This window comes from Eschscholzia californica, unplaced genomic scaffold, assembly GCF_041429995.1.
Source record: "Eschscholzia californica isolate CP2 unplaced genomic scaffold, dmEscCali1.0.p SCAF_4, whole genome shotgun sequence".
NCBI lineage: Eukaryota > Viridiplantae > Streptophyta > Magnoliopsida > Ranunculales > Papaveraceae > Eschscholzia > Eschscholzia californica.
In genome coordinates, this window is record NW_028238461.1 from 20,305,225 (window position 1) to 20,328,103 (window position 22,879).

Consider the following 22,879-nt stretch of genomic DNA (forward strand, 5'->3'; position numbering starts at 1 on the left):
TTTCTCTTTTCTGACAGCTCAGATTCAGTGTCTCCTTTACTTTCATGGATTGAGTGGGTGAATGGATTTTCATTTTTTTTAGGGAGGTAATAAATCAAAGGGCCAAGATTTAATAGAAAATGCAACGAATGGCTTGATTTGTTTCACAACACGGGCTAGATATAGCCCGTGCCCGTAGGGCACGGGTACGTGCTTTTATCACAACATAGGGTATTAAAATCAAAATCAATCTAACACCTAAAATCACCATTCTAAAAATTTTCGTGACTGCGCAATTCATCTCTTACACTTGAATCGTATAACGACGAACCATTAAAGTGACTCATTGAGTAGGCTAAATATTGTAAATTATATGGAAATACTACATGCATCAACTATTTCTTATGGCCACGGATTGCAACATTATTATACTATTTCGCAGCAGAAGCAGCATCAACTATAGTTGCTTCCTCATCAATCTTGTCTCTGTTGTTGTTCGCATTGATTGGATTTTGATCTAATTTTTTAGTCGGATTTTGAAAATCATCATTTCACGCAGATGATGCATATATGCTTAAAGCAGTGAATTTCAATTTGTAGGCGAGTAAAATCGGCAATTTACTAAACTTGCAACGATTTTGTCAAGAATTGAGAAGCAATATGAAAGTTATTTAATTTCTACATAGATAGTAAATAGAACTTCAAGATCGAAAGAACTTATGACATACGTTTTGATATTTAGAAAGAGAGAGATGCTTCAGCATTTTTGAAAGTACCTGCAATAGTGATTGAGCAGTGATGGCATCTAGATTTGTTCTAACAAGTAAACGTTGATAGAATCCGAGTTCTTTCTCTCTCACAAAATGCTTCATCTCAACTAAAAAACAAAACAAATTAGAGAAACCAATTGTTTGCTCATGAAAGAAAATGGACCAAAGTTTTAATGCAATCAAGTCTGAAATGATATAGTTGAAGTCGGAATGTCTTTACAACATCAAGTTTTAGTCTTATGTCTCGTTGAATCTAATCAACGGCCTACTACAACTACATTTGTAGCTCGTGGCTATTAAAGTGGACAAACCGATATAAGTTTTCACAGCTATACCATTTTTATCATGAAATTCTTAATAATCCTGAAATTGATGACTTGAGGTAGAGCAAGTAGTTAGTTACCTTTTTAATGTGCAGTCTTGCCATTTCTTCTTTGTCGAAAGAAAACTGAAAAATTGGACGTAAATTCTTCAGAAGTTCTTATTTTCTTCACTTAACGTAGTTACTCCCATTGATTGATATTATCTTCTACTTTATATCTGTGTAATGGGAAGTTATAAGTAATAACTTTGTCAAATTAACCAATTCAGAATCTCAATTTGTTGCTTAATTGAATTTGTTGATGTTCTGCTTCAAACCTAAAGATTCGATCCCACAAGATGCAAATGCAAATCTTCTAACTCTATGAAATCACCTTCTAGAATAGTTGAACACTTTAGTAGATTATCCATCATAAGCCCATCAAATAATATAACCTGCACATCATACATAACCATATAATGTAACAAACGAAATATTCGATCTGGTTTGTGTAATTTAACTGAAAATTAGGAGAAAGTTTACCACTTGATCGAGATATTTCTCCCTTCGCCCAAGCTATCATAACCTAGTCGAATCCACACTAACACTATGTATATAAGCTAAAGTTCTAGCAGATAGCCTTTCTCTTGTCGAGGCATACTCCCTAATTAACCACAGTACATAAGTTAGACTAAGGGTATACATCAAACTTTAATGTAAACCATTGCCAATGGCACAAAAGAACCAAAATAGAATGACATCTGTAGGCAGACAACCACGACCTAGCATCCTAATAGTTAGTTGTAAAAAAAATTAAACATTACGCATAAAAAATTCTTTTGAATAATTAACAAATAGCAAAATTATGCGAGTACCTGGAAAATACAAAAATCTAGATTGATTGAGGATTTTCATCGAACAAATGGAGCTAACAATACATGATGTTCTGAAAATGCATAATAAAATGGCTAACATCAACTTAAACTATAACAAACCTCTCATGTCAAAAATTATAAATAGATTCCCAATTTCCTATTATAGCATGAATTCTAAATTTAAAAGTCAAACATCAAGTATTGAGAAGACAGAAAAATTGTAACTAACTCATAGGATGTGCTCACTAATTTTATTTTTAAATTCGAAAACCAACTTCATAGAAATCCCTTAAATCCAACTCAAAATAACTTATAACTTATGATCTACCGTCTACGTACGCACTTCAACAGTGCAGGCAAAATTTCATAGAAAAAATACAGAATAAGAATATAACAAAAGGAGAATATAGATCTATGATATTTGGACACAAAAATGATAAACAACGACATATAGATCGAATAATCCTCTACATTAGAGAAAATCTCAAACATATATCAAGATTAAGCAATGAAAATGAATACCACACTAAATCTAAGTTTAAGTGTCGTAACTTGTTTTCATTCGGAATAGAGCAATAGAATTGAAGTACCTGAAATATACAACGTCTGTGTGAAGTGAGTGATCTCACGATTGCAATGGAGAAACCGGGAGGGGAGAAGCTAGAGTAATCGGTTTAACAGAGTAGAGATTTAAATTCAATTATATTTCTCTGTATATTTAGGGTTACATAATGATGTATATATATATAGGTATACATTAGATAAGCACAAGGTGAAGATACATAAAGATACATCAAATCTAAGATAGCTAAGGTTGTTGTGATCTTTGGTGAGGCCGGTTGAGATCTTGCATGCGTGCATGGGTCGACTTGGGTCGACTATAATGGTGCCCGGTTGACCGGTTGATCATATGGGTCGAATACCCATAATAGTCTGCATTGCTTAAAGATTTTCAACGAACAATTAGGGTTCACACTACTTGATGTTTCTGAAATGCACAAAAAAATCGCGAAATTAAAATCAAGTTGGTTAAAACTTAACAACAAATAAAGAGATCAGATAAGTATAGCATGAAAGAGTGTGATATTTGCTCATCCAGAAAGACCTGTGATAGTCGCTTCCCCGTGAGAATTTTGTAGACAGTGAGATTGGAACTCCATGATTAACCAGTGAGCACCTGAAAGACCTATAATATTTGCTCACCTAGAACATAACATGTGATACCTCTTGTTAGCAAAGTTTAAAGAACAATAGACTGTAAGTTTTTTCTTCGAAAATGGAATATCTCAAATTATTACTGTTTGGAGAACGTTGGGTTAATTTCAAAAATGAATTCATCTGTAGTGCAAGGAAGCTCATAATGCTCTATACCTTTTAAGACATTACTTACAATGTCATCTACTATGAAATTTGACTAAGTACACAGTAAAGAAAGCATATAAACAAAAAAGTTTTAATCATCTGTAGTCACCTCTTCTCCCTTATATATGATTTTGTGTTGACAAAAATTTCATATTTATCTACTGCTTCAGCAAAGTCAAAAATTAACAACGAATCTTTATAACAAACAACGTTCATATGCATTGATACAATAGACTACAGAGAAAAGAATCTGGCACATGAACTTCTGTAACTTATGCAAATCGAATACAGAAACAACACTTCCCAACTAAGAAGCTAAGAATTTTAGGAAACCCCTACTCATGGAAACCATAGAAGTAAAATAAAACAATATGAACAAATTGGAGAAGGAAAGAGTGATGAATACCTCAAATACAACTGTTGAAGTTAACCTGTAAAACACAAATGATTTATAGAGAGGGAGACGAAAATTACCTTGAGAAGATTTCTGTCATGAAGATTTCTTCGATGATTTAGGGGAAAGAGCTTCTCACCGAAAGGATGACCTTGGTCTTTTAGGGCATGAAGATTTCGGACCTGAATATTTGGGCATGAGTTTCTACTATGACGATTTTGTAACAGCAAAAAACCTAAAGACATAATGAAGATTCTTCTGTTTTGATATTGAAGGAAGAGATAATGGGTTTGTAACGCTTGAAGAGAGGAAAACTGTAACGCACCAAAGGTGAGATGGAGAGACTGTAACGCGAGTAGGTTATCATCTAACAAAGCATACGATGAATGTGAAAAAACAATAAAAAACCATTACAAAACCATTTCAATTTCATAAACACCTGAAAATGAATAGAAAAACAATCAAAAACCATTTAAATTTCAAAACCCTAAACAATTTCAATCAAAAACCATTTCTTCATCAGTTGTTCATCAATTTCATCACCCATAAACACCTGAAATTGAAAAGAACAAACAACAAAAAACCATTACGAAATTGAAAAGAACATAAACCCTTTCAATCAAAAACCATTTCTTCATCAATTGGTCATCAATTTCATCACCCATAAGCACCTGAAATTGAAAAGAACAAACAATAAAAACCATTACGAAATTGAAAAGAAAAAACAATCAAAAACCATTTCAATTTCAAAACCCTAAACCATTTCTTCATCAGTTTTGGTCTTCGTCTGTGTTGGTCATCAATTTCATCACCCATAAACACCTAAAATTGAAAAGAACAAACAATAAAAAACCATTACAAAACCCAAAATACCTGAACCTGAAAAGAAATTGGTGGTTGTGAGGCTGAAATCGATTTGGAGTTTTGGAAAACCATTATAAAACCCTAAATACCAGAACCTGAAAACAAATTGGTGGTTGTAAGGCTGAAATCGATTTGGAGTTATGGTCTTCATCAGTTTTTGTCATCAATTTCATCAGTTTTTGTCATCAATTTCATCAGTTTTTGTCATCAATTTCATCAGTTTTTGTCATCAATTTCATCAGTTTTGGTCATCAATTTCTTCATCAATTTCCTTCATCAATGTTGGAACGTGGTGTAACGCGGGAAGGGAAGGCAAAAAAAGGCGCTAGGAGAGATAACTGACCAGATTAAAGGGTTTAGTCACCTCTTTTAGTGGGTCAGTAAACCAAGGTGGGTAATAGATCTGAAGGTAAAAAATGTATCAAAATTCCAACGAATGACCAGATTTGTCTCCGAGTTTGTCCTAGTCAGCAAAAAACTTTGCGTTTTATATAATAGATTAGCGTTTAAAATATCCCATAACTATTTATGGTTAACCAATGAAGAGACACGTGATCTTATATATGAGTTGTACAACAGAGACATTGTGTGACTCTAACTGAAATTCGTGGTGTCGATTAGTTAAGTCTAAAACCAGGACACAAGAACGATCACTCAGTGATAAGACGAATCTCCGCGTTGAGGGGTAAGACCTCTAGTTTCGATTTTCTGGAAAGATGTTGTCAATCTATCTAACTCCATTGCCAACATTTGTGGATTCTAAGAAACAAGTGTTTTATTGGTTTTGAACAACTCTGAAACTCATGAGATTGAATACATATTACAATGTACAAAGTAGATAGTATTCACTTATATGTTTTTCAATTCCAATTAATTTATTTAGGGTTATTTCCCTAATGGCCCCCAACTTTGTGACCAACTTCCCGCCTGACCCCCTACTTTACGAGAAATACCCATATGGCTCCCTTCCGTTATAACACCGTCACTCTCTCTCCTCCATCATGTTTTCTCTCTCTGCCAACTCACGCCACATCATTTGTTACGCCACCTCATCACCTTCTCCGGCAGAGGTCGCCGACCGGTCAAATTTCCGGGCGGCGACCTTCAAACTAAATATTTTTTTTTTCTCTCTTCAACTCTCTCTAAAATTACTCCGGCGAAGGGAGACCTTCGCTGGAGTGGTCTGTTCTTGAAGAACAGACTCACGGACAGATCTCGGTCTGTTCTTCAAGAACAGACCACTCCGGCGAAGGTCTCCCTTCGCCGAAGTAATTTTAGAGAGAGAGAGGAAGAGAGAAAAAAAAAATTTAGTTTGAAGGTCGCCGGCCGGAAGAGAGAAAAAAAAAATTTAGTTTGAAGGTCGCCGGCCGGAAATTTGGTCGGCCGGCGACCTCTGCCGGAGAAGGTGATGAGGTGGCGTGAGTTGGCAGAGAGAGAAAACATGATGGAGGAGAGAGAGTGACGGTGTTATAACGGAAGGGGGTTATATGGGTATTTCTCGTAAAATAGGGGGCCAGGCGAGAAGCTGGTCACAAAGTTGGGGGCCATTAGGAAAATAACCCATTTATTTAATATTTTTTCTTAAAAAATGCAAGGTTCACTAAAGATTTTGTTAATGGTCTTTTTGTCAAAATGACATGGCAAATTTCTGTATTTGTAGACTTTGACCGAATCTAGGTTGTAAAAAGTTGATTATGAAAGAGGCATATTCAAATAGTTTTAAACGATCCGCTCTCTAGCAAAATATTTGAGGAGAAACATGCCACATTATTCCAGCAAAAGATTCCTCAATTTCTTTTGTGAACCTATCATTACCCTTATTTCTTTTTCATTTAAATATCTCTAAATCACCCAAATAATTTTAGTTTTTCTTTTCCCTAACGAGAAAGTTTATAACTCTATGTAATCAATCTATTTGGTTCATGATATGAGGACAAAAATAGGACAAAGCAGCCCAAGATGCAAAATGTGTTTATTTCTCAATTTGCAATCGGCTAAAGTGTTAAAAGAATTTTCAAGAATATGACACAGTACAAAACAATCGAAGATGTACAATAATAGAGTTTTAGTTTTTTCCCTACCGAAACGTTTATGGCTCCATATAATCAATTTATTTGGTTCATGATATGAGGAAATGAATAGGACAAAACCGTCCAAGATGTAAAATGTGTTTATTTGAAAATACGAAATCGTCTAAAGTGTTAAAGGAATTCTGCCGTATGGGAGACACCAATTATAACCTAGTCCTTGTAACAGGAGAAAGAACTTTACCACTAAGGAGCGAGCCCACATGGAGACCTGTGGGGCACGTGCCACTGCCCCCACAACTCAAATGTGAACTCTCTTATGCATCCCATGTGCCCAGTGGATATATTCAACTCATTTTTAACCTACTAGTTTATGAGACATAAGCCTACATGAAAACTTAACAAGAAGCCCACTTACAAACTCAACGCTAAGCCTACCTCGAAACTTATTGTTAACCACACCCAACTATTAGGGTTACTACTAACCCACTAAATCTAAGTCTAACAACTCGTTATATCAACATTTGGGTCCAGACTAGGCAGTGGCCCCGTCTGAATTTCTATATTTTTTTTTGATGAAATCTGAATTTCTATATTTGATGTAAGAAATGTACATTAATGAAGAAGTAGCTTAGTGGTTTTGAATCCCTGGAAACGCAACTTTGCCCACTTTTTTGTCAATTTTCTTCTTTGACCTAACTTGTTTTATCTCCATTCGAAAAAATGATTCCTATATTTTTACCAACTTCAAAAATAGCTTATTTTTTCTCTTTTGATAGTGATTAAGTATTATCTTAATACATTTAACCTTAAAGTTTTTAATATTATGGAAGATAAAGGTTATTATAAGAGAGAATAGAAGATTTGGTACTTTTTACCACTCTCATTTTCGCCTCATATTTAAGGTCAATGTCTCTTCTTTTCATCTTCCTCTAGGAAAAGACGAAATTCTTTTGTAGAGAGGGACTAGTCCCCTGTTAACGAGCCTCGTTCTCGCTCCTCTTTTTTTTTTTTTTTTTCTCTCTCTCTCTCTCTCTCTCCCCTTCTTCAAACTACTATCTACTTAGTTTCAAATAACAAAATATCAAAATTTGTACATATATGCATAATAATTTGTGAAATTCGTAAACAAATACATAATATTTACATGTTCGATTTATAGTACTTTAAGCTTGCCCAAGCTAGCTGGAAATCCTGGTTCCGCCCCTGGATATTAGTTTTTTATTAGTTTTCTAGTCTAATTTATTTAATTTTTCTCCTCTTATACGCCACTGGACAGTAGATATTTAGGTTTTCCTAATCTTTTTGAAAGTTAGTATTCTTACTTCTACTCATTCTAAACTATATTTTTCGTTTTTTTTCTCTCTCTAAGTTGCATAATCATTTTTTGATTTTGCACTTTTTTTTACAGAATAATATATATATATATATATATATATATATATATATATATATATATATATATATATATATATATATATATATATATATATATATAAAATATACTCAAGGCCGGCCCAAATAATTTTGAGGCCCAAAGCTAAATTAAAAATAGGGACCTTTTAAGTACAAAAGGAAAAGTAAAATAAAAAACTTCGAAACAGGGTTGGTCAAAAAATTTGAGGCCCAAAACCAAGTTAAAAATAGGGGCCTTTTAAGTACAAAAGGAAAATTAAAATAAAAAACTTCATCTTGTTTGAGGGGTGATTCGATCCTCTGTCCGTCATCACCCCAACTAAGATCCCATTTGAATCAGACAAGTCTATTAAACTCAGAATAAAATGCCCTCAAGTACGCCGGGGCCCAAAACAACCACTCTGGCTGCTTTGGCCCAAAGAAGCAGATCATGTAATTTTTTTTTTTTGTTGAAGTGGTGATTATATTAAGTCGCAAGAATATTATTACAATACAAAATAGATATAATATTGGGGAGGTATTTTGAGAAGCTGTTGTTCTTAGTACGTCGGAACCATTTCACTAGTTTAACCGTTGGGGCATTGTATTCTCTTGGAATGTAAGCAAATCGGATGATGTGAAACTTGGTAATAACTTCTTAATTTTGCCTATGCGGATCACGTAGACTTGTTTTTTTCATTAGTGAAATATTATTACTAAAATATGCTTCCACCAATAAAAACGTCTCGCTACTTTCATCACTCGGGATCTAAGTATCTAACTCCTGTCAAAACTGCAGCTCCCAATTGCTAATAGACAGTGTGCAACTAGCACTAGTGGTGTGTCCCATGCCGTTGGTCCAAAGTTGTGTGGTGCATTTCATCCCCACAGATTTGTCACATTCAAAAAAAAAAAAAAAGTAGTACCTGCCCCTGCCCCTTTTGTCCTCATTTCTCACCAAAAGTAAAACTAGATATAGAAAATGACTTATTAGGTAGTAAATAATTTCAAAATAACTAAAAAAGCCTCAATCATTAACTATTAGTTATTTGCTATCAAAATATTAAGGCTAACTAGAGATTAGGTTTAAAATAATTTCATTAATTATTATTCAGGTCAAAATTTTATAAGAATTTTTGAAATATTCCATTAATACCCTTTTAGTTCTATTTTGCTTTCTCTCTCTACCTTATGTCTGCTCGACCGGAAAAGTGGAGAAACTAGGGCACCGATTTTTCGATTTCGGTGGAGAGAAGACGAAGAGAAGACGATGATGAAGTTCTCTTGCTTAACTTAGTTTCATCACTGATTCATCTTCTCTTAGTTTTCTTTTAACACAAATAATTAGGGTTTTTCCATCTCTGCGAGAGGTTTTGTATTCGCCTGTGATTTGTTCATCAACTATTCACATTCGTTTTCATCAGTTCATCTTCTTCATCTTCTTTACTGTAAGTTAGTTTTCTTCATCCTAAACCTAGTTTTATTTATATAATAGATTGTTATATATCTTTTTGATTTGTTTCTTTGTTTATATTACTCTACTTGATGAATCTGGGAGATAGTATATATGAATTTTGTGTTTTATGTATTATAGATTATGTATTATAGATTGCTTTATGTTTTAGTGTTTTGATTTTTTTCATACATGGTTTGTTGGTTCTGATGATTTTACACATCTATTTTTCTGATGAATTTTGTTCTGCAAATTGTGTTTGCACAATTTGGGTAGAACTGCATATCGTGCTTGCACAATTGAGTATAACTTAGCTTTTTTGTATTTGCAGCATTGTTAATAGAATTGTTTTGATGTTCAGGAAATGGATTTAGTTGAGTCATCGAGTGCTTCATCTTGTTTTAGTCAAGCTGGTTCATCGAAGTTGTTCCAACATCCTCTCAGGTCTGAATCTTGGGGATCTGTGTTTACTGAAGTTGGTCAGAAGTTTGAAGGAGGTGCCGATCAATTTAGGTTTGCATTGAATAGGTATTCCATCAAATTTGGTTTTGGGTATAGAATGAAGAGGAACCATGCTCATCGGGTAGTTGCAGTATGTCCGGTTGAGGGTTGTGGGTGGAAGGTTCATGGTTGTTCAAGGTTTGGTATTTCATCGTTATTTTATTTGAAGAAATATGTTCCTGAGCACACTTGCGGTGGGGGTTTTACTGATATAAACAAGCCAGCAGTTCATTCTAGAGTTGTATCTAATTTGATAGAAAGTGAAGTAAAGGTTGATCCGAAAAAGAAAAATAAAGCTATTATTACTACTTTTCAATCAGATTATGGTGTTAAAATCCCGTACTATATTGCTTACAATGCTAAGAAAAAAGCACTTGATTCTGCATTTGGTGACGAGGAATCTGGATATGCTAAACTTGATTGGTATACGAAGTCCATTATGAAGTGGAATCCTGGTAGTTATGTGCAGCTACAACTTGATATGGACACTTATCAGTTTGAAAGGGTTTTCATAGCATACGAGGCTTGTATTCATGGCTTTAAGTACTGCAGGCCTGTTATTTGGATTGATGGGACGCATCTTAAATCCAAATATAAGGGGACTTTGCTAACAGCTTGTGCAAAGAATGGCAATGAAGGTATGATTTCTAAGTTAATGAATTCATATAGTATTGTGTTATGAATAGTTAAAAAGAATGGTAATGAAAGTATGATTTCTAAGTTCAAGGTTTCTGTATGCACACCTGATTGGGAACAATGTGTGGTATGCAAACACCTGTTTGCATGTGTTTGTTATGCAAACAGTTGTTTGCATCTGTGTGTTCTGCAACCATATTTGCAAATATATGTCATGCAAACATGTTTGCATATTCAACCTCTGCATATATATGTCATGAAAACATGTTTGGTATGGTTTTTTAAGTTGATGAACTTATATAGTTTTGTTTAACTAGTTGCAATTTATTTATTTAACTACGTTTTCTTTTCAGGATTTTTTACTATTGCTTTAGCTGTTGTTAGTGTTGAAAATAATTCAAATTGGAATTGGTTTTTGGAGAATTTGGCTCGTGTTGTTGATAGGAATCGTACATATACTTTCTTGTCTGACCGTCACCCGAGTATTATCAAAGGAGTTGGTGATCTTTTTCCAAATGCACACCATAGTTATTGTGTGTGGCATATTAGGAACAACTTAGTTAATGCAATTGGTTATGGTTCTCAAAGAGCAGATTACATTGAGTCTTTGTTGTATCGGGCTGCTCGTGCGTTGACTAAGGATGAATTTAACATTCATTTTAAAGAGATGGAGTTAGTAGGTGGTAGACGTTTGACGGATTTCTTTAAGAATTGCCCATTTGAAAAGTGGGCAAACTCTTATTTTGTCGGTAAAAGGTATGGCGAGGTTTGTTCATCCTTGTGTGAGAGTTATAATTCATGGATTAGGGAGGGAAGGGGCATGTCTATAGTTCTAATGTTAGAAACCATTCGTGTACGAATGATGGAAATGATGCAAACGAGACTTGAACTAGCTGAAAAATGGACTAGTTTGCTGTGTCCAGAGATAGATAAAATCATAAGACAAAGGAGAAAGTTTGGTTCTACATGGAAGGTTGTAAAATCATCGAAATTTGTATATGAGATCTTTTCAACACCAAGTCAGTTAGTTGATTTGAGTTCGTTCTACTGTTCGTGTTTGAAATGGCAAGTTGAATGCATACCATGTGAGCATGCTATAACAGCTATCAAGTATGATGGACGACCTATGGATTTATTTGTTGAAGATATTTTACCACCGAAAGCTTCAAGAAAACTTATGAACACGCCATTAACCCCATTCCAAACAGTGATGAACCCAAGGAGTTTTCAGCAAATGAGATGATAATCCATCCACCATCAAATAAGAGACAACCTGGTAGGCTAAGGAGTGTGAGAATTGAGAGTGCTGGAGCAGCCAAGTTTAAGAAGAAGAGAAAATGTGGACGTTGTGGCAAGTTATCGTATCACAACAAAAGAACGTGTGCAGCAATATTGAATTAAGATTAATTTTGACATTCATTTCTTTATTGTTTTTCTTTATTGTTAATGTAAAGGATTATTTGACATTTGAATATGAACTTTTTTCTGGTTAAATGTAATGCGAAGATAATTTGCTTGAAACTGTTGCAGGTACACTTTTTTAGGTTTGTATGTAGGCACCTGATTGGAAGTGTAGCTATGCAAATGTGTTTGCACATTCCACTATTGCACATTCCACCTATGCAAACATATTTGCACATTCCACCTACGCAAACGTTTGCACGTTCCACCTATGCAAATATGTTTGCACATTCCACCTATGCGAATATGTTGCACATTCTACCTATGCAAACATGTTTGCACATTCTACCTATGCAAACATTCTACCTATGCAAACGTGTTTGCACATTCAACATTCAAACGTGTAGATTCCACCTATGCAAATGTGTTTGCACGATCCATCTATGCAAATGTGTTTGCATGTTCAGCATATGCAAACATTCTACATATGCAAACGTGTTTGCACATTCAACATATTCAAACGTGTAGATTCCACCTATGCAAATGTGTTTGCACGTTCCATCTATGCAAATGTGTTTGCACGTTAGCATATGCAAACGTGTTTGCACATTCTATCTATGCAAAAGAGTTCCAACTATTGTAAGCATATAAACCATTTGTTTACAAAAAAATTTTGAGTTGTTCGCATAATAACTTTGTTTTTTTTCATAAATTTTGATGGGTGTTTGTTGCCTTCGTTTTTTAAATTTAAGTTCAATATTTTTGACGGGGGTTCGGGGGCGTAGCCCCCGATTTTTTTAGAAAAATAAATTTGTTTTGCTCTTAACAAATTTTATATTATTTTGGCCAACATTTAGTAAAAATATCTTTGACGGGGGTTCGGGGGCGTAGCCCCCGATTTGTTTTAGAAAAATAAATTTGTGTTTTGCTCTAACAAATTTTATAAAAAATATATTGTTTTGGCCTTAAAATCTACCAACATTTAGTAAAAATACTAGTTTTCAATTGTCAAATATGCATACAATTATGCAAACATCAATATAGTTTGGAAATTATCAAATATTCAATCAATATTGCAAACATCTATAGTTAGGAAATTATCAAATATGCAAACAATTGGTTGCATACTTCTGTATACTTGTTCTGTTCACATACATCAATCAGCATTTTCATCACTAACTGTTCCTTCAACCCAGGGTTTGTTTGTTGAATCATTCAAGATTGCAGCTGCAATTTCAGCTCTCTTCCTTGAAGCCTTCTCTGGCATTTCTTCCGGCCAGTTTGGCTTAATCAAAGGACTGTCTCCATTTTTTATAACATCAGCATACAAAAGCACATACATTGCACAATCAATCCTACATTATATTATTCACTAATTAGTACTCATCATTTATATGCTAAAACAATGAAATCAAAATGATTTTTTATACTCACGAGTTATTCTGTTTTGGGCAGTTAACTTTGGTTATCTTTGGACTTGATTTCAGTGGTTCTTTAGTTAGTCCAGCTTCATTGATCATGTCAACCAACATGACTGCGAACTTCTTTGCATCCTTCGCACTTCTCATACTTGATTTTGGAGTTTTCTTCAAAGAATCATAATGATACCATACTGCATCAACTCTATCAAAAACAACAAGATGCCAATGGCAACCTTCCTTACTCTTGTCATCAATAGTTGTGTTTAATGGGAACAGGAACCAGTCACGTTTCTTCTTAAAAGCTTCTTTGAGTTTCTTAGCAAGTAGTTGTGACATGTTCCGTTCCGAAGCTTCGAATTGCATTAAAGTCTACATGTAAATTAACGTTAATCTAATTAGATAAATAATCCAAAACTAAATACAAAATATAGTAGTCTGAAATATCTTACCCATATTGTTGAGCTGAAAACTGTCATATCCTTGACTATTCCCACTCTGTATTCTAGATACCAATCAATAATTTGACTATCAACAAAATCGTTCATAATCAAACTCTCGATTTGTTCTCCACATATCAACAACTGTTGGTTTTTATCCCAAGCAATTGAACTACAAAAAAATATTCAAACAAAATCACTTATTTTGCAACCACTTGCAACACTATTCTGCAACCATATGTTTTGCATCCAATGAGTTGCAAACAACTGTTTGCAGGAAAAAAGATGCAACCAACTGTTTGCACATACAGAGTTTGCAACTAATTGTTTGCAGATATATGGTTGAAACTGCAAATGCATACAATGAGGAAAACACTGTTTGAAGAAATGTACTTACTTCTTGTCTGCCAATGCATATAATCCTTTAATTGTTTTGAGTTCCTCTCTAGTGAACAAATTCCATATTTCAGAACTTTCTCATTTTTCAAAATCTCCACTTCCTTTCTTACTAGCTTCAATTTCTTTGTTACTAGTTTCACTTCCCTTTTTACCATCTTCAATTGCTTTCTTTTCTGCACTTCCCTTTGTTTGAGCACTAATTTTCTCAATTGATGAAGCTGCTTTCTTTTCTGCACTTTCATTAGTTTGAACACTAACTTTCTCAATTGATGAACCTCTTGATTTGTTTTTAACTTTTAACTTCTTTGTCTTGACTTGATTGGTTGGTGTCACGAAGTCTGAAGTTTCATTGAACTTTCTTTTTTGATACTTAGACGTATCAACTTCTGTGTTCAACTTAGTCATTTCATGACTAACAGTAACATTCTTCTCCATACTCATCGTATTTGACTTTGAAGCCACTTTTTTTTCAGGTCTCTTCATTTTTGATGTGTTCTCCTCAACCTCCTCATTGCACTTAGCTTCTATTGCAGTTTTTAGTTCTTCAATATCTTTATTTAGAATCATGTTTGATTCTCTTACACAACCTATTTCCTCCTCCAACTTCTCTATTTCTTCATTTTTTATCTTCAAATCTTGCTTCAACTTCTCGATTTCTTCATTTTTTATCTCCAAATCTTTCTTTTGATCTTCACACTGAACTTCTAACTTTTGAACTTTATCTTCAAGTTGTTTCAAATTAGAAACAACTATTTCATCAGGCATAGTCAATATCCCACCAGAAATTAGAAGTTCTTCACTTTCTGAAAGAGGCACAAAAAAATCTTCGGAGAGCTGAAATTCAAACAATGTATTTTTGCAAATTACAAAATGCATTCAACATCGCAAACAATCTATGAAAAATACAGTATGTAACCCTAGTACACAAGTTAATGATTTGCAAAAGTAAACATAATATACCTGGTTAGCTGACAGATCTTCCAGAGCATCAAGAAAATCTAACTTCATGTGGTCAAGACTCCATCTAATAATTCGAGGACATCTGTCCTTCTTTTGATGTACTCTTATATAAAGATTAGAATGTTCGCAAAACCAGAACTGCATAATTTTAACACAAACATATTAGGACGAGAAAACTATGTAAATTTGCATAATGTGAATGAAGATGAACAAAAATTAATTTACCGGTAAAAGAAGAAGACATCCTGAAGCTTTTGCTGGTCTGTTGACATTCTCTTCAATCGACCTCATCATGTAATTATGTATTACAGTAGGCCATGAAATTGAGTTTATACCTTCCATTGACCTCAACAAGTTCGTGAATGATGTTTGTATAGTCGTTCCAGCTTGTGTTGCAAACAGGAAAGAGGAAGAGATATGCATGATCATCAACTTCACAAAATCTTCTGTGTTCTCGTTTTCTTCTACAAAGAAACTTTCAATTGCTGATTCTATGGTTGTTGTAGAAACTTTATACGCCTTCCCGAAATATCTACTAACAAATTCTTCATCCTTTTTTCCTTCAAATGGTGAAACAAGTACACCTTCTTTTGGCATTCCTAGCAGAATAGCCACATCGTCTACCTTGAACTCTATATCTAACTCACCAAATTCAAATTTTCCTTTTTCTACGTTGTATCTTTTGACCAACTCATAGATAACTGATATTGGTCGTTCTAAATTGGCTGCTTCTATTTCTTCATCATAGAAAGCTTGAAAAAGTGAACCAAAAGGAGTTTCCGAAAGTGAATTACAGTGTTCAAAATTCATTTTACGTCCTATCTTTTTCATGAAAATTGCTGTTTTCCTCATTGTGCTCCTGTAGTTGTAAGTGTGATAATCTTTTTTCACAACTTTTTTACCAACTGTTTTCATCACTTTTGAAGTATCTGATACCACAATATCTGTACTATCGGATTGCATAGGCTCGGTACTATCTGATTTCACCATCTGATTTCCTGCTATTTTAGCTTTCACCATTTTCTGCATAATCAATCAAGAGAACCAATTTTCAGCAGTAAACAAAACTTTTCATAACCATTTTTTGCAGTTTTTACTAATGCAAATAATGTTTGCATAAATCATTTAAAACAGTTCTAAGCAACAATGTTCAAACACTTTCATTATTCATTAATGCAAATAGTGTTTGCATAACTCATTTAAAACAGTTCTAAGCAACAATGTTCAAATACTTCATTATTCATTGATGCAAATAATGTTTGCATAACTCATTCAAAACAGTTCTAACCAACAATGTTCAAATACTTCATTATTCATTGATGCAAATAATGTTTGCATAACTCATTCAAAACAGTTCTAACCAACAATGTTCAAATACTTCATTATTCATTAATGCAAATAGTGTTTGCATAACTCATTCAAAATAGTTCTAAGCAACAATGTTCAAACACTTTCATTATTCATTAATGCAAATAGTGTTTGCATAACTCATTTAAAACAGTTCTAAGCAACAATGTTCAAATACTTCATTATTCATTGATGCAAATATTCATTAGTGCAAATAATGTTTGTATAACTCCTTCAACACAGTTCTAACCAACAATGTTCAAACACTTTCATTATTCAATAATGCAAATAATGTTTGTATAACTCCTTCAACACAGTTCTAACCAACAATGTTCAAACACTTTCATTATTCAATAATGCAAATAATGTTTGTATAACTCCTTCAACACAGTTCTAACCAACAATGTTCAAACACTTTCATTATTCAATAATGCAAATAATGTTAGCAAAGGGTTTGTAAACTCTAGTTGCAGATCTATTTTTGCAAATCATGATCTCAAAAACCATTCAAAAACCACGATCAAATATTTTCGGTTTACAAACCATATTTGCAGATCTACAACTGCAAATAGGGTTTGCTAGTCAAAGATATATTAGGTTTTAAAGACATTAGGTAATTCTGCTACTTTAAAAGATGTTTGTAAACAAAATTCATAAACACAAAATCAAATAAATAGGGTTTACAAATCTAAAGAAATCGGAACAGAAAGTTGGATATAACCAAAAGAAATCGAAACATTTAGTGAAGATATACTTACTTTAGTGTTGATTTAGTCGATTGTAGAGAGATTATAACCTTTAGAAACCCTAAAATTCGAGGAAGAAGATGAAGAAGAACGAAGACTTTCGAATCGGAAACTGAAAAGTCGTTGAATCGCGAGGGAAAGAAGAGAGATTTGATTTTTTTTTTTCTGAAAATCACTTTATATATGTTGGACAGGCGCGTCATTTCGAAATTTGTTAAGGGCAATGATGACGATTCACAATTTCGGGACACTTTCGGGATTTTTTTGACCTCTTTGATAATTTCCAAATGTTATGTGTCTTTCCAACTATTTTGCATATTTTTTTGACCTAAATAGTTATTATCTCAACTAGATAATAACACAAGTTTCTTTTAGTTTTCACCAAAATATTATCTCCCCAAACAGATCAACCCTTCTCTCTCTCTCTCTCTCTCTCTCTCTCTCTCTCTCTCTCTCATTTCTTGCTGTGGTTTATTTTGTTTCAGGAACTACAGACTCCCCTCTATCTATATAGAAAGGTAAGATAGATTTTCTCTCTCTAAACTTCCAGTTTGAGATGCTTGATAGTTTTACCAATATAGTTGCAAAATATTATTCTGAATTGATTATTGAGAAATTCTATTAAAATTGCAATGAATTAATAAGCTCTTTCATTCATTGTTAATTGTTCAATTTGAAGCATATCCAGATAGAGGCATATGTTTATATTGATTTCAAGAACTATAATGAAATTACAAGGATTTCAATCTTTAGAAATTACCTATTGCAAAAAAAAAAAAAAGAATTAGAAATTATTGAACTTTTTTCATTGGACAGTTGTTATTGTCTGCTAGACTGTCAGTCTATTATTCTCTCCTGCACTGGGTTGATAACGTGGCATCCACCCATTTATGTACTGTTACTCGGTTTTATGCAATACTCCATTTGTTTGTTCCAGCTAGGCAATTTGAAGTGTCATACTTCATTTTCCTACGTGTAATTTTTATTTTGCTGAGGTGGAATTTGCTCTTGTGGAATCGCCACCTCAGTAGCCAGAGAAGACTTATTCCCTCTAAAGAAGTGTGGTGTTTGGCTATATTAGCTCACTACTCACTTGCTACGGGGATAACACAATTTCCTGTTTCATTCATTTGGCCAAAACTTTGTATAAATTTTTGTTTTGATAAAAAAATATCACTCAATTTCTTTTAACTTTCAACTCTCTGTGTATTTTCGAAATTTGCAACTGTTTGCAAAAAGTTTGCAACTGGTTTGGTAAAGAGTCGCAACAGCAGTGCAGCTACTTACAAAATGGTTGCAAGAAATTGCAAAAAGATTGCAAAAAGCCAAAATATATATAATTGGTTCTTCGGGTTCCTTAAATTCTTGACATCCTCACAAGTCAATGATCAAATCAAATTTGTTTCCGTTTATTTAAATGCGTGAAATCCTCAAAAGTCTGTGATCAAATCAAATTTTCATAAAATAGTTTCCGAAGTCCACAGTCTCTAGAGGATGGGGTTTTGAGCCTTTAGTATAGCACCGAGGATGAGTATTGGTGAGTAAAATTCCAATCCTTGAGTCCTTGTTAAAACAATTAATTTTTTAGTAAATTTGGTTTCTCATTTTGTCATAGTGAACAAACAAGGTACGTATTTAGTGGTGGCCAACGGGTCGTACCGGCCGAAAACGGATCGGCACACCCGTTTATAAGGCAACACGGCACGAAACGTCGCGTGCTGTGCCGACCCGTCACGGGTCAAGCGGGTCGTGGTGGGTCTGGGATTTTAAGCTCCCAGACCCGTCAACCACGATACCTCAGGAACGGAAACACGACCCGCCACGCCCAGTGACGTTCCTAACCCGCCACACCACGCTAACCCGTTAGAAACAGGTAATTAATTTACAAATATTATTGGTATTTTGTTGAAAGTAGTTATTAATTAATAAAATTAATAGTTAATAAAATTATAAAGTACGTAATAAAATAAACATAGATTATAAAGTTTAAACGAAGATCACAACGTTTGACTTGAAAATTATTTAGTGCTTCCTTTTGTTACAGTTGGCAACAACTGACCCATTAGCCACGACCCGGCACAGCAACAGCTGAAACCGCCACGGAAACGGCATGGTTGGGCCGTTGCCATGGGGCGTTTCTATGCCCAGACCTTGTGGTCTGGGCACGACACGTCTCAATGCCGTGCCTGGCTGGCCGTGGTGTGTCTAACAATTACGGAGCGAGATTCCCTAATTTTGAACCACTACACGTTACAGTTTTGGCGTGATTCCCTAACTTTGATTTATTATTATTATTTGGTGCAATAAACCAGAAAGTGTTATTGGTCACTCCGCTTCAGCTATTTTTGTCGAATTACAGAGCGAGAAACTTAACTGGTTTGACGACAACAAATACAACTGTACTTCTAAGTTCCAAGGACTATACTATTGTAGGTTGTGAAACCTGACTGGTTGCACAAGAAATACTAACTGCATATTTGACGACTTATAGTTGGTATAAGGTTTTATTTATTGATTATTAAGTGGAACTTGTCATGTTTTGTAGCAAAAATGGATGATGAACAAGTTAATGTAAGTGAATTCCAAGAAATAGCAAAGCAAGTTGTTCCAAAGATGTATTACGATTTCTTCACCGGAGGAGCAGAGGATCAACACACGTTGAAAGAAAACGTGAATGCTTTTCGTCGAATCACGTAAAATACCAAAATCATAATAGTATTTAATAATTTTTTTCATCATTTATTGATCGTTAGCTTATCGTAGACAGGATTCGACCAAGAGTTCTTGTAGATGTGAGTAAAATAAATCTATCAACCAACATATTGGGTTACACCATATCTTCACCCATCATGGTTGCTCCTACTGCTATGCATAATTTAGCACATCCTGAAGGTTCGGATCAACTTTAAAGTATTAATCCATTACTCGAAGCTTCATGTAACAAATTCATGGTTTCTCCTACTGCATTGTAATTTTGATAACGGTTATATGTTTCCTCTTTCAGGAGAGATTGCAACAGCGAAAGCTGCAGCTTCATGTAACACGATCATGGTAATAATACGGAATGCTTTTTGGTTTCTTACTTCCCATGCTTGAATGGGCAGCAGACTCGAGTTTTCTATGTCTGAAACCCCCGTGTAGGCCCTGGGGAGCTTGTTATATACATTCTTACTCGTCTCACGAAGTGTTCGAGCTTTCAGAGTAAAAGTTTTCTCATGATACAAGAGCAAGAGCCCGCGCACGTCGTCGGTTCAATGACTTCAAGTGCGCCCGAGATGGATTCTTGAGTCACTACCCTTTTAGACTCGAGGACCTTTGTTGTCCATGTAGTAACTCCAGCTTCAGACATTTTGTTTTTAACAACTACCTCTTCTACTTTCAGGTATTATCTTTTTCGGCTACCAGGACAGTGGAGGAGGTTGCTTCTAGCTGTGACGCTGTTCGGTTCTTTCAGTTATATGTATGTCACCTTCTAATCGTGTTCTCTTTTAGTCTTTCTTTTTATTTAGTGTTAAGTTTTAGAATTTTGGGGTTATCAATTTAGTTGCTTGTTGTTCCTCTTTGAAAGATATATAAGCGAAGAGATATTTCGGCTACATTAGTACAGAGAGCTGAAAAAAATGGATACAAGGCTATTGTTCTGACAGCCGACACTCCAAAGCTTGGTCGAAGGGAGGCTGACATAAGGAACAAGTGAGACTCTTATACACCCATTATCTAAGTTCACAATGAATTCATCTCTCTCAATTTTGTGAATTTGCATTATGTTTATGTATATCTGATTTTATGAAATTTGCAGAATGATTTCACCTCCACTGACGAATTTGGAAGGTCTTCTATCATCTGTAGTAGTTCCGGTATTTTACTTCAACTATTTTACTCATCTATCTCGATAAATACCCGAAGAGTTTCCATTTAATAGATGACTTCGCCTTATCAAAAAATTACAAAGAGGAATAATCTCTTCAAGTTTTCATTACTAGTCCTAGTATCTTAAACAAAATTGAAGGACTCGAAGATGGTTAATTATCGACCGGCTTAACATATTTCTTCATCTCTTTACAGGACAAGGGTTCTAAACTTGAAGCTTTTGCCTCTCAAACTCTAGATCCTTCTTTGACTTGGAAGGTATGAAACTACTAACATATCTTGGTTATCATTTTTAAGATGTAATTGAATTAATCGACTGTTGAACTTTGAGAAGTCCTAATCGAATCTTGAAAATGGATAATTTTCTTTTGTTATGTAATAATGCTGAATCATAATGGATTGACATATTTGTTTAAGCAACATCTTCTTTCTTCAATAATATTGGTTTCTTATGATCTTATTATTTGTATAGGACATAGAATGGTTGAAATCAATAACAAAACTACCAATTCTGATCAAGGGGGTGCTCACTGCTGAAGATGGTAAATTCAAGACTCTTAATTCATCCAATTGTCCTACCAAATACTATGTATTCCTGTTAGAGACTTATACTGCGAGATCAAAGAAATAACACAGACTGAAATTCCTTTGTTCATTGACCATACTATATTATTCTCTACTAACTTTTCTCATCATTGTTTTCCTACTTTGTAAATAGTATCGGTTACTGGTCCTTTTTCGGGTTTATGCTAATATGTTCTAGTCAATTACTCACTAGAGTAGTAGCCTACTTAAACCAGCCTCAATCAATAGAAATTCTTGGTTCCGCCTCTAGTCTTACTTGTTTTTCCGCGTACGTATTCTTAATTCTTTACAGCGAAGAAAGCCGTGGAAGTAGGAGTATCTGGGATTATTGTATCGAACCACGGAGGCCGTCAGCTTGATTATGTTCCAGCCACTATTTCTGTTCTTGAAGAGGTAATTTCTTGTTCTGAAGAATCATAGTTTCTTACGAAGATCATAAATAGTTCGCCAAAACAGTTTTTGGCTGAAATTGCGTTTGATAAGTGGGAGCACCTGAAATCCAAGCTGACATACATTATAACATCGATGAGAAGTTTATTCAATTTTGTTTCATTTCGATAATGATGGAGTTGCAGGTGGTTCATGCTGTTGGTGGGAAAGTTCCTGTCCTTTTAGACGGAGGAATTCGGCGTGGAACAGATGTTTTCAAAGCTTTAGCTCTTGGTGCCAAAGCTGTTCTAGTATGATTTCTCTTACTCATCACTGTCTGATACAATCTCAACGATTGTACTTAATATTTACATATATATTGCAGATTGGCAGGCCAGTGATCTATGGGCTAGCAGCAAAGGGAGAATATGGGGTGAAACGAGTCATTGAGATGTTGAGGGATGAGCTTGAACTAACCATGGCCCTGTCTGGATGTTGCTCTGTTAAGGATATTACTCGAAGCCATGTACGAACTGAAAGAGACAAGTTCCGCTCACTGCTCTAGATTCATATTGCCGTGGTGTTGTAATTTTCTCACATATTCAATAAAGTTGCGCTGAAGACTTTGTATCTCGATTGAATATAAAATTATTGCTGGTGTTGGTAAAGCAATGAACTATATTATATTTGCTGCAATAGCTTTAGTTCTCCGTATATCAATTACAACTAGTAGTTTCTAAAACAATCTCTCACTTCAACAACAAAAGGAAGAAGCCAGAATAAGTAC

General features: G+C 34.5%; 3 protein-coding genes and 1 long non-coding RNA gene across 5 annotated transcripts; 2 read left to right on the forward strand and 2 right to left on the reverse strand.

The window, feature by feature from the left end:
- Positions 1–2,856: 2,856 nt before the first annotated feature.
- On the reverse strand, positions 2,857–4,725 carry LOC147543535 (uncharacterized). The gene is made up of 4 exons (XR_015223933.1): positions 4,641–4,725; positions 3,762–4,503; positions 3,031–3,128; positions 2,857–2,913 (listed from the first exon to the last, which is right to left on the reverse strand). It is a non-coding gene; the product is annotated as an uncharacterized LOC147543535 (long non-coding RNA).
- A 5,059-nt stretch (positions 4,726–9,784) lies between these two features.
- Positions 9,785–11,800, forward strand: LOC147543536 (uncharacterized). Its single transcript, XM_086635459.1, has 4 exons — positions 9,785–10,181; positions 10,242–10,559; positions 10,608–10,684; positions 10,979–11,800. The coding sequence occupies exons 1-4, from the start codon at positions 9,785–9,787 to the stop codon at positions 11,798–11,800; spliced, it is 1,614 nt and encodes a 537-aa protein (XP_086491585.1).
- Positions 11,801–14,245: 2,445 nt separating this feature from the next.
- On the reverse strand, positions 14,246–16,059 carry LOC147543537 (uncharacterized). The gene is made up of 3 exons (XM_086637165.1): positions 15,401–16,059; positions 15,176–15,313; positions 14,246–15,049 (listed from the first exon to the last, which is right to left on the reverse strand). Exons 1-3 carry the CDS (start codon positions 16,025–16,027, stop codon positions 14,294–14,296), a joined length of 1,521 nt encoding a protein of 506 aa, XP_086493291.1. The 5' UTR covers positions 16,028–16,059; the 3' UTR covers positions 14,246–14,293.
- Positions 16,060–17,614: 1,555 nt separating this feature from the next.
- LOC147543538 (peroxisomal (S)-2-hydroxyacid oxidase GLO4-like) lies at positions 17,615–22,788 on the forward strand. 2 transcript variants are annotated; one of them, XM_086672849.1, is made up of 13 exons: positions 17,647–18,332; positions 18,531–18,909; positions 19,525–19,961; positions 20,036–20,160; positions 20,273–20,319; positions 20,651–20,728; positions 20,837–20,961; positions 21,068–21,125; positions 21,334–21,396; positions 21,611–21,680; positions 22,016–22,116; positions 22,299–22,403; positions 22,478–22,788. In XM_086672849.1, exons 3-13 carry the CDS (start codon positions 19,819–19,821, stop codon positions 22,655–22,657), a joined length of 1,095 nt encoding a protein of 364 aa, XP_086528975.1. In that variant the 5' UTR covers positions 17,647–18,332; positions 18,531–18,909; positions 19,525–19,818; the 3' UTR covers positions 22,658–22,788. The 2 variants fall into 2 exon arrangements, with proteins under 2 accessions (XP_086528974.1, XP_086528975.1); XM_086672848.1 differs by lacking the exon at positions 18,531–18,909 and having other exon boundaries at positions 17,615–17,786; positions 19,814–19,961.
- The last annotated feature ends 91 nt before the right edge of the window (positions 22,789–22,879 follow it).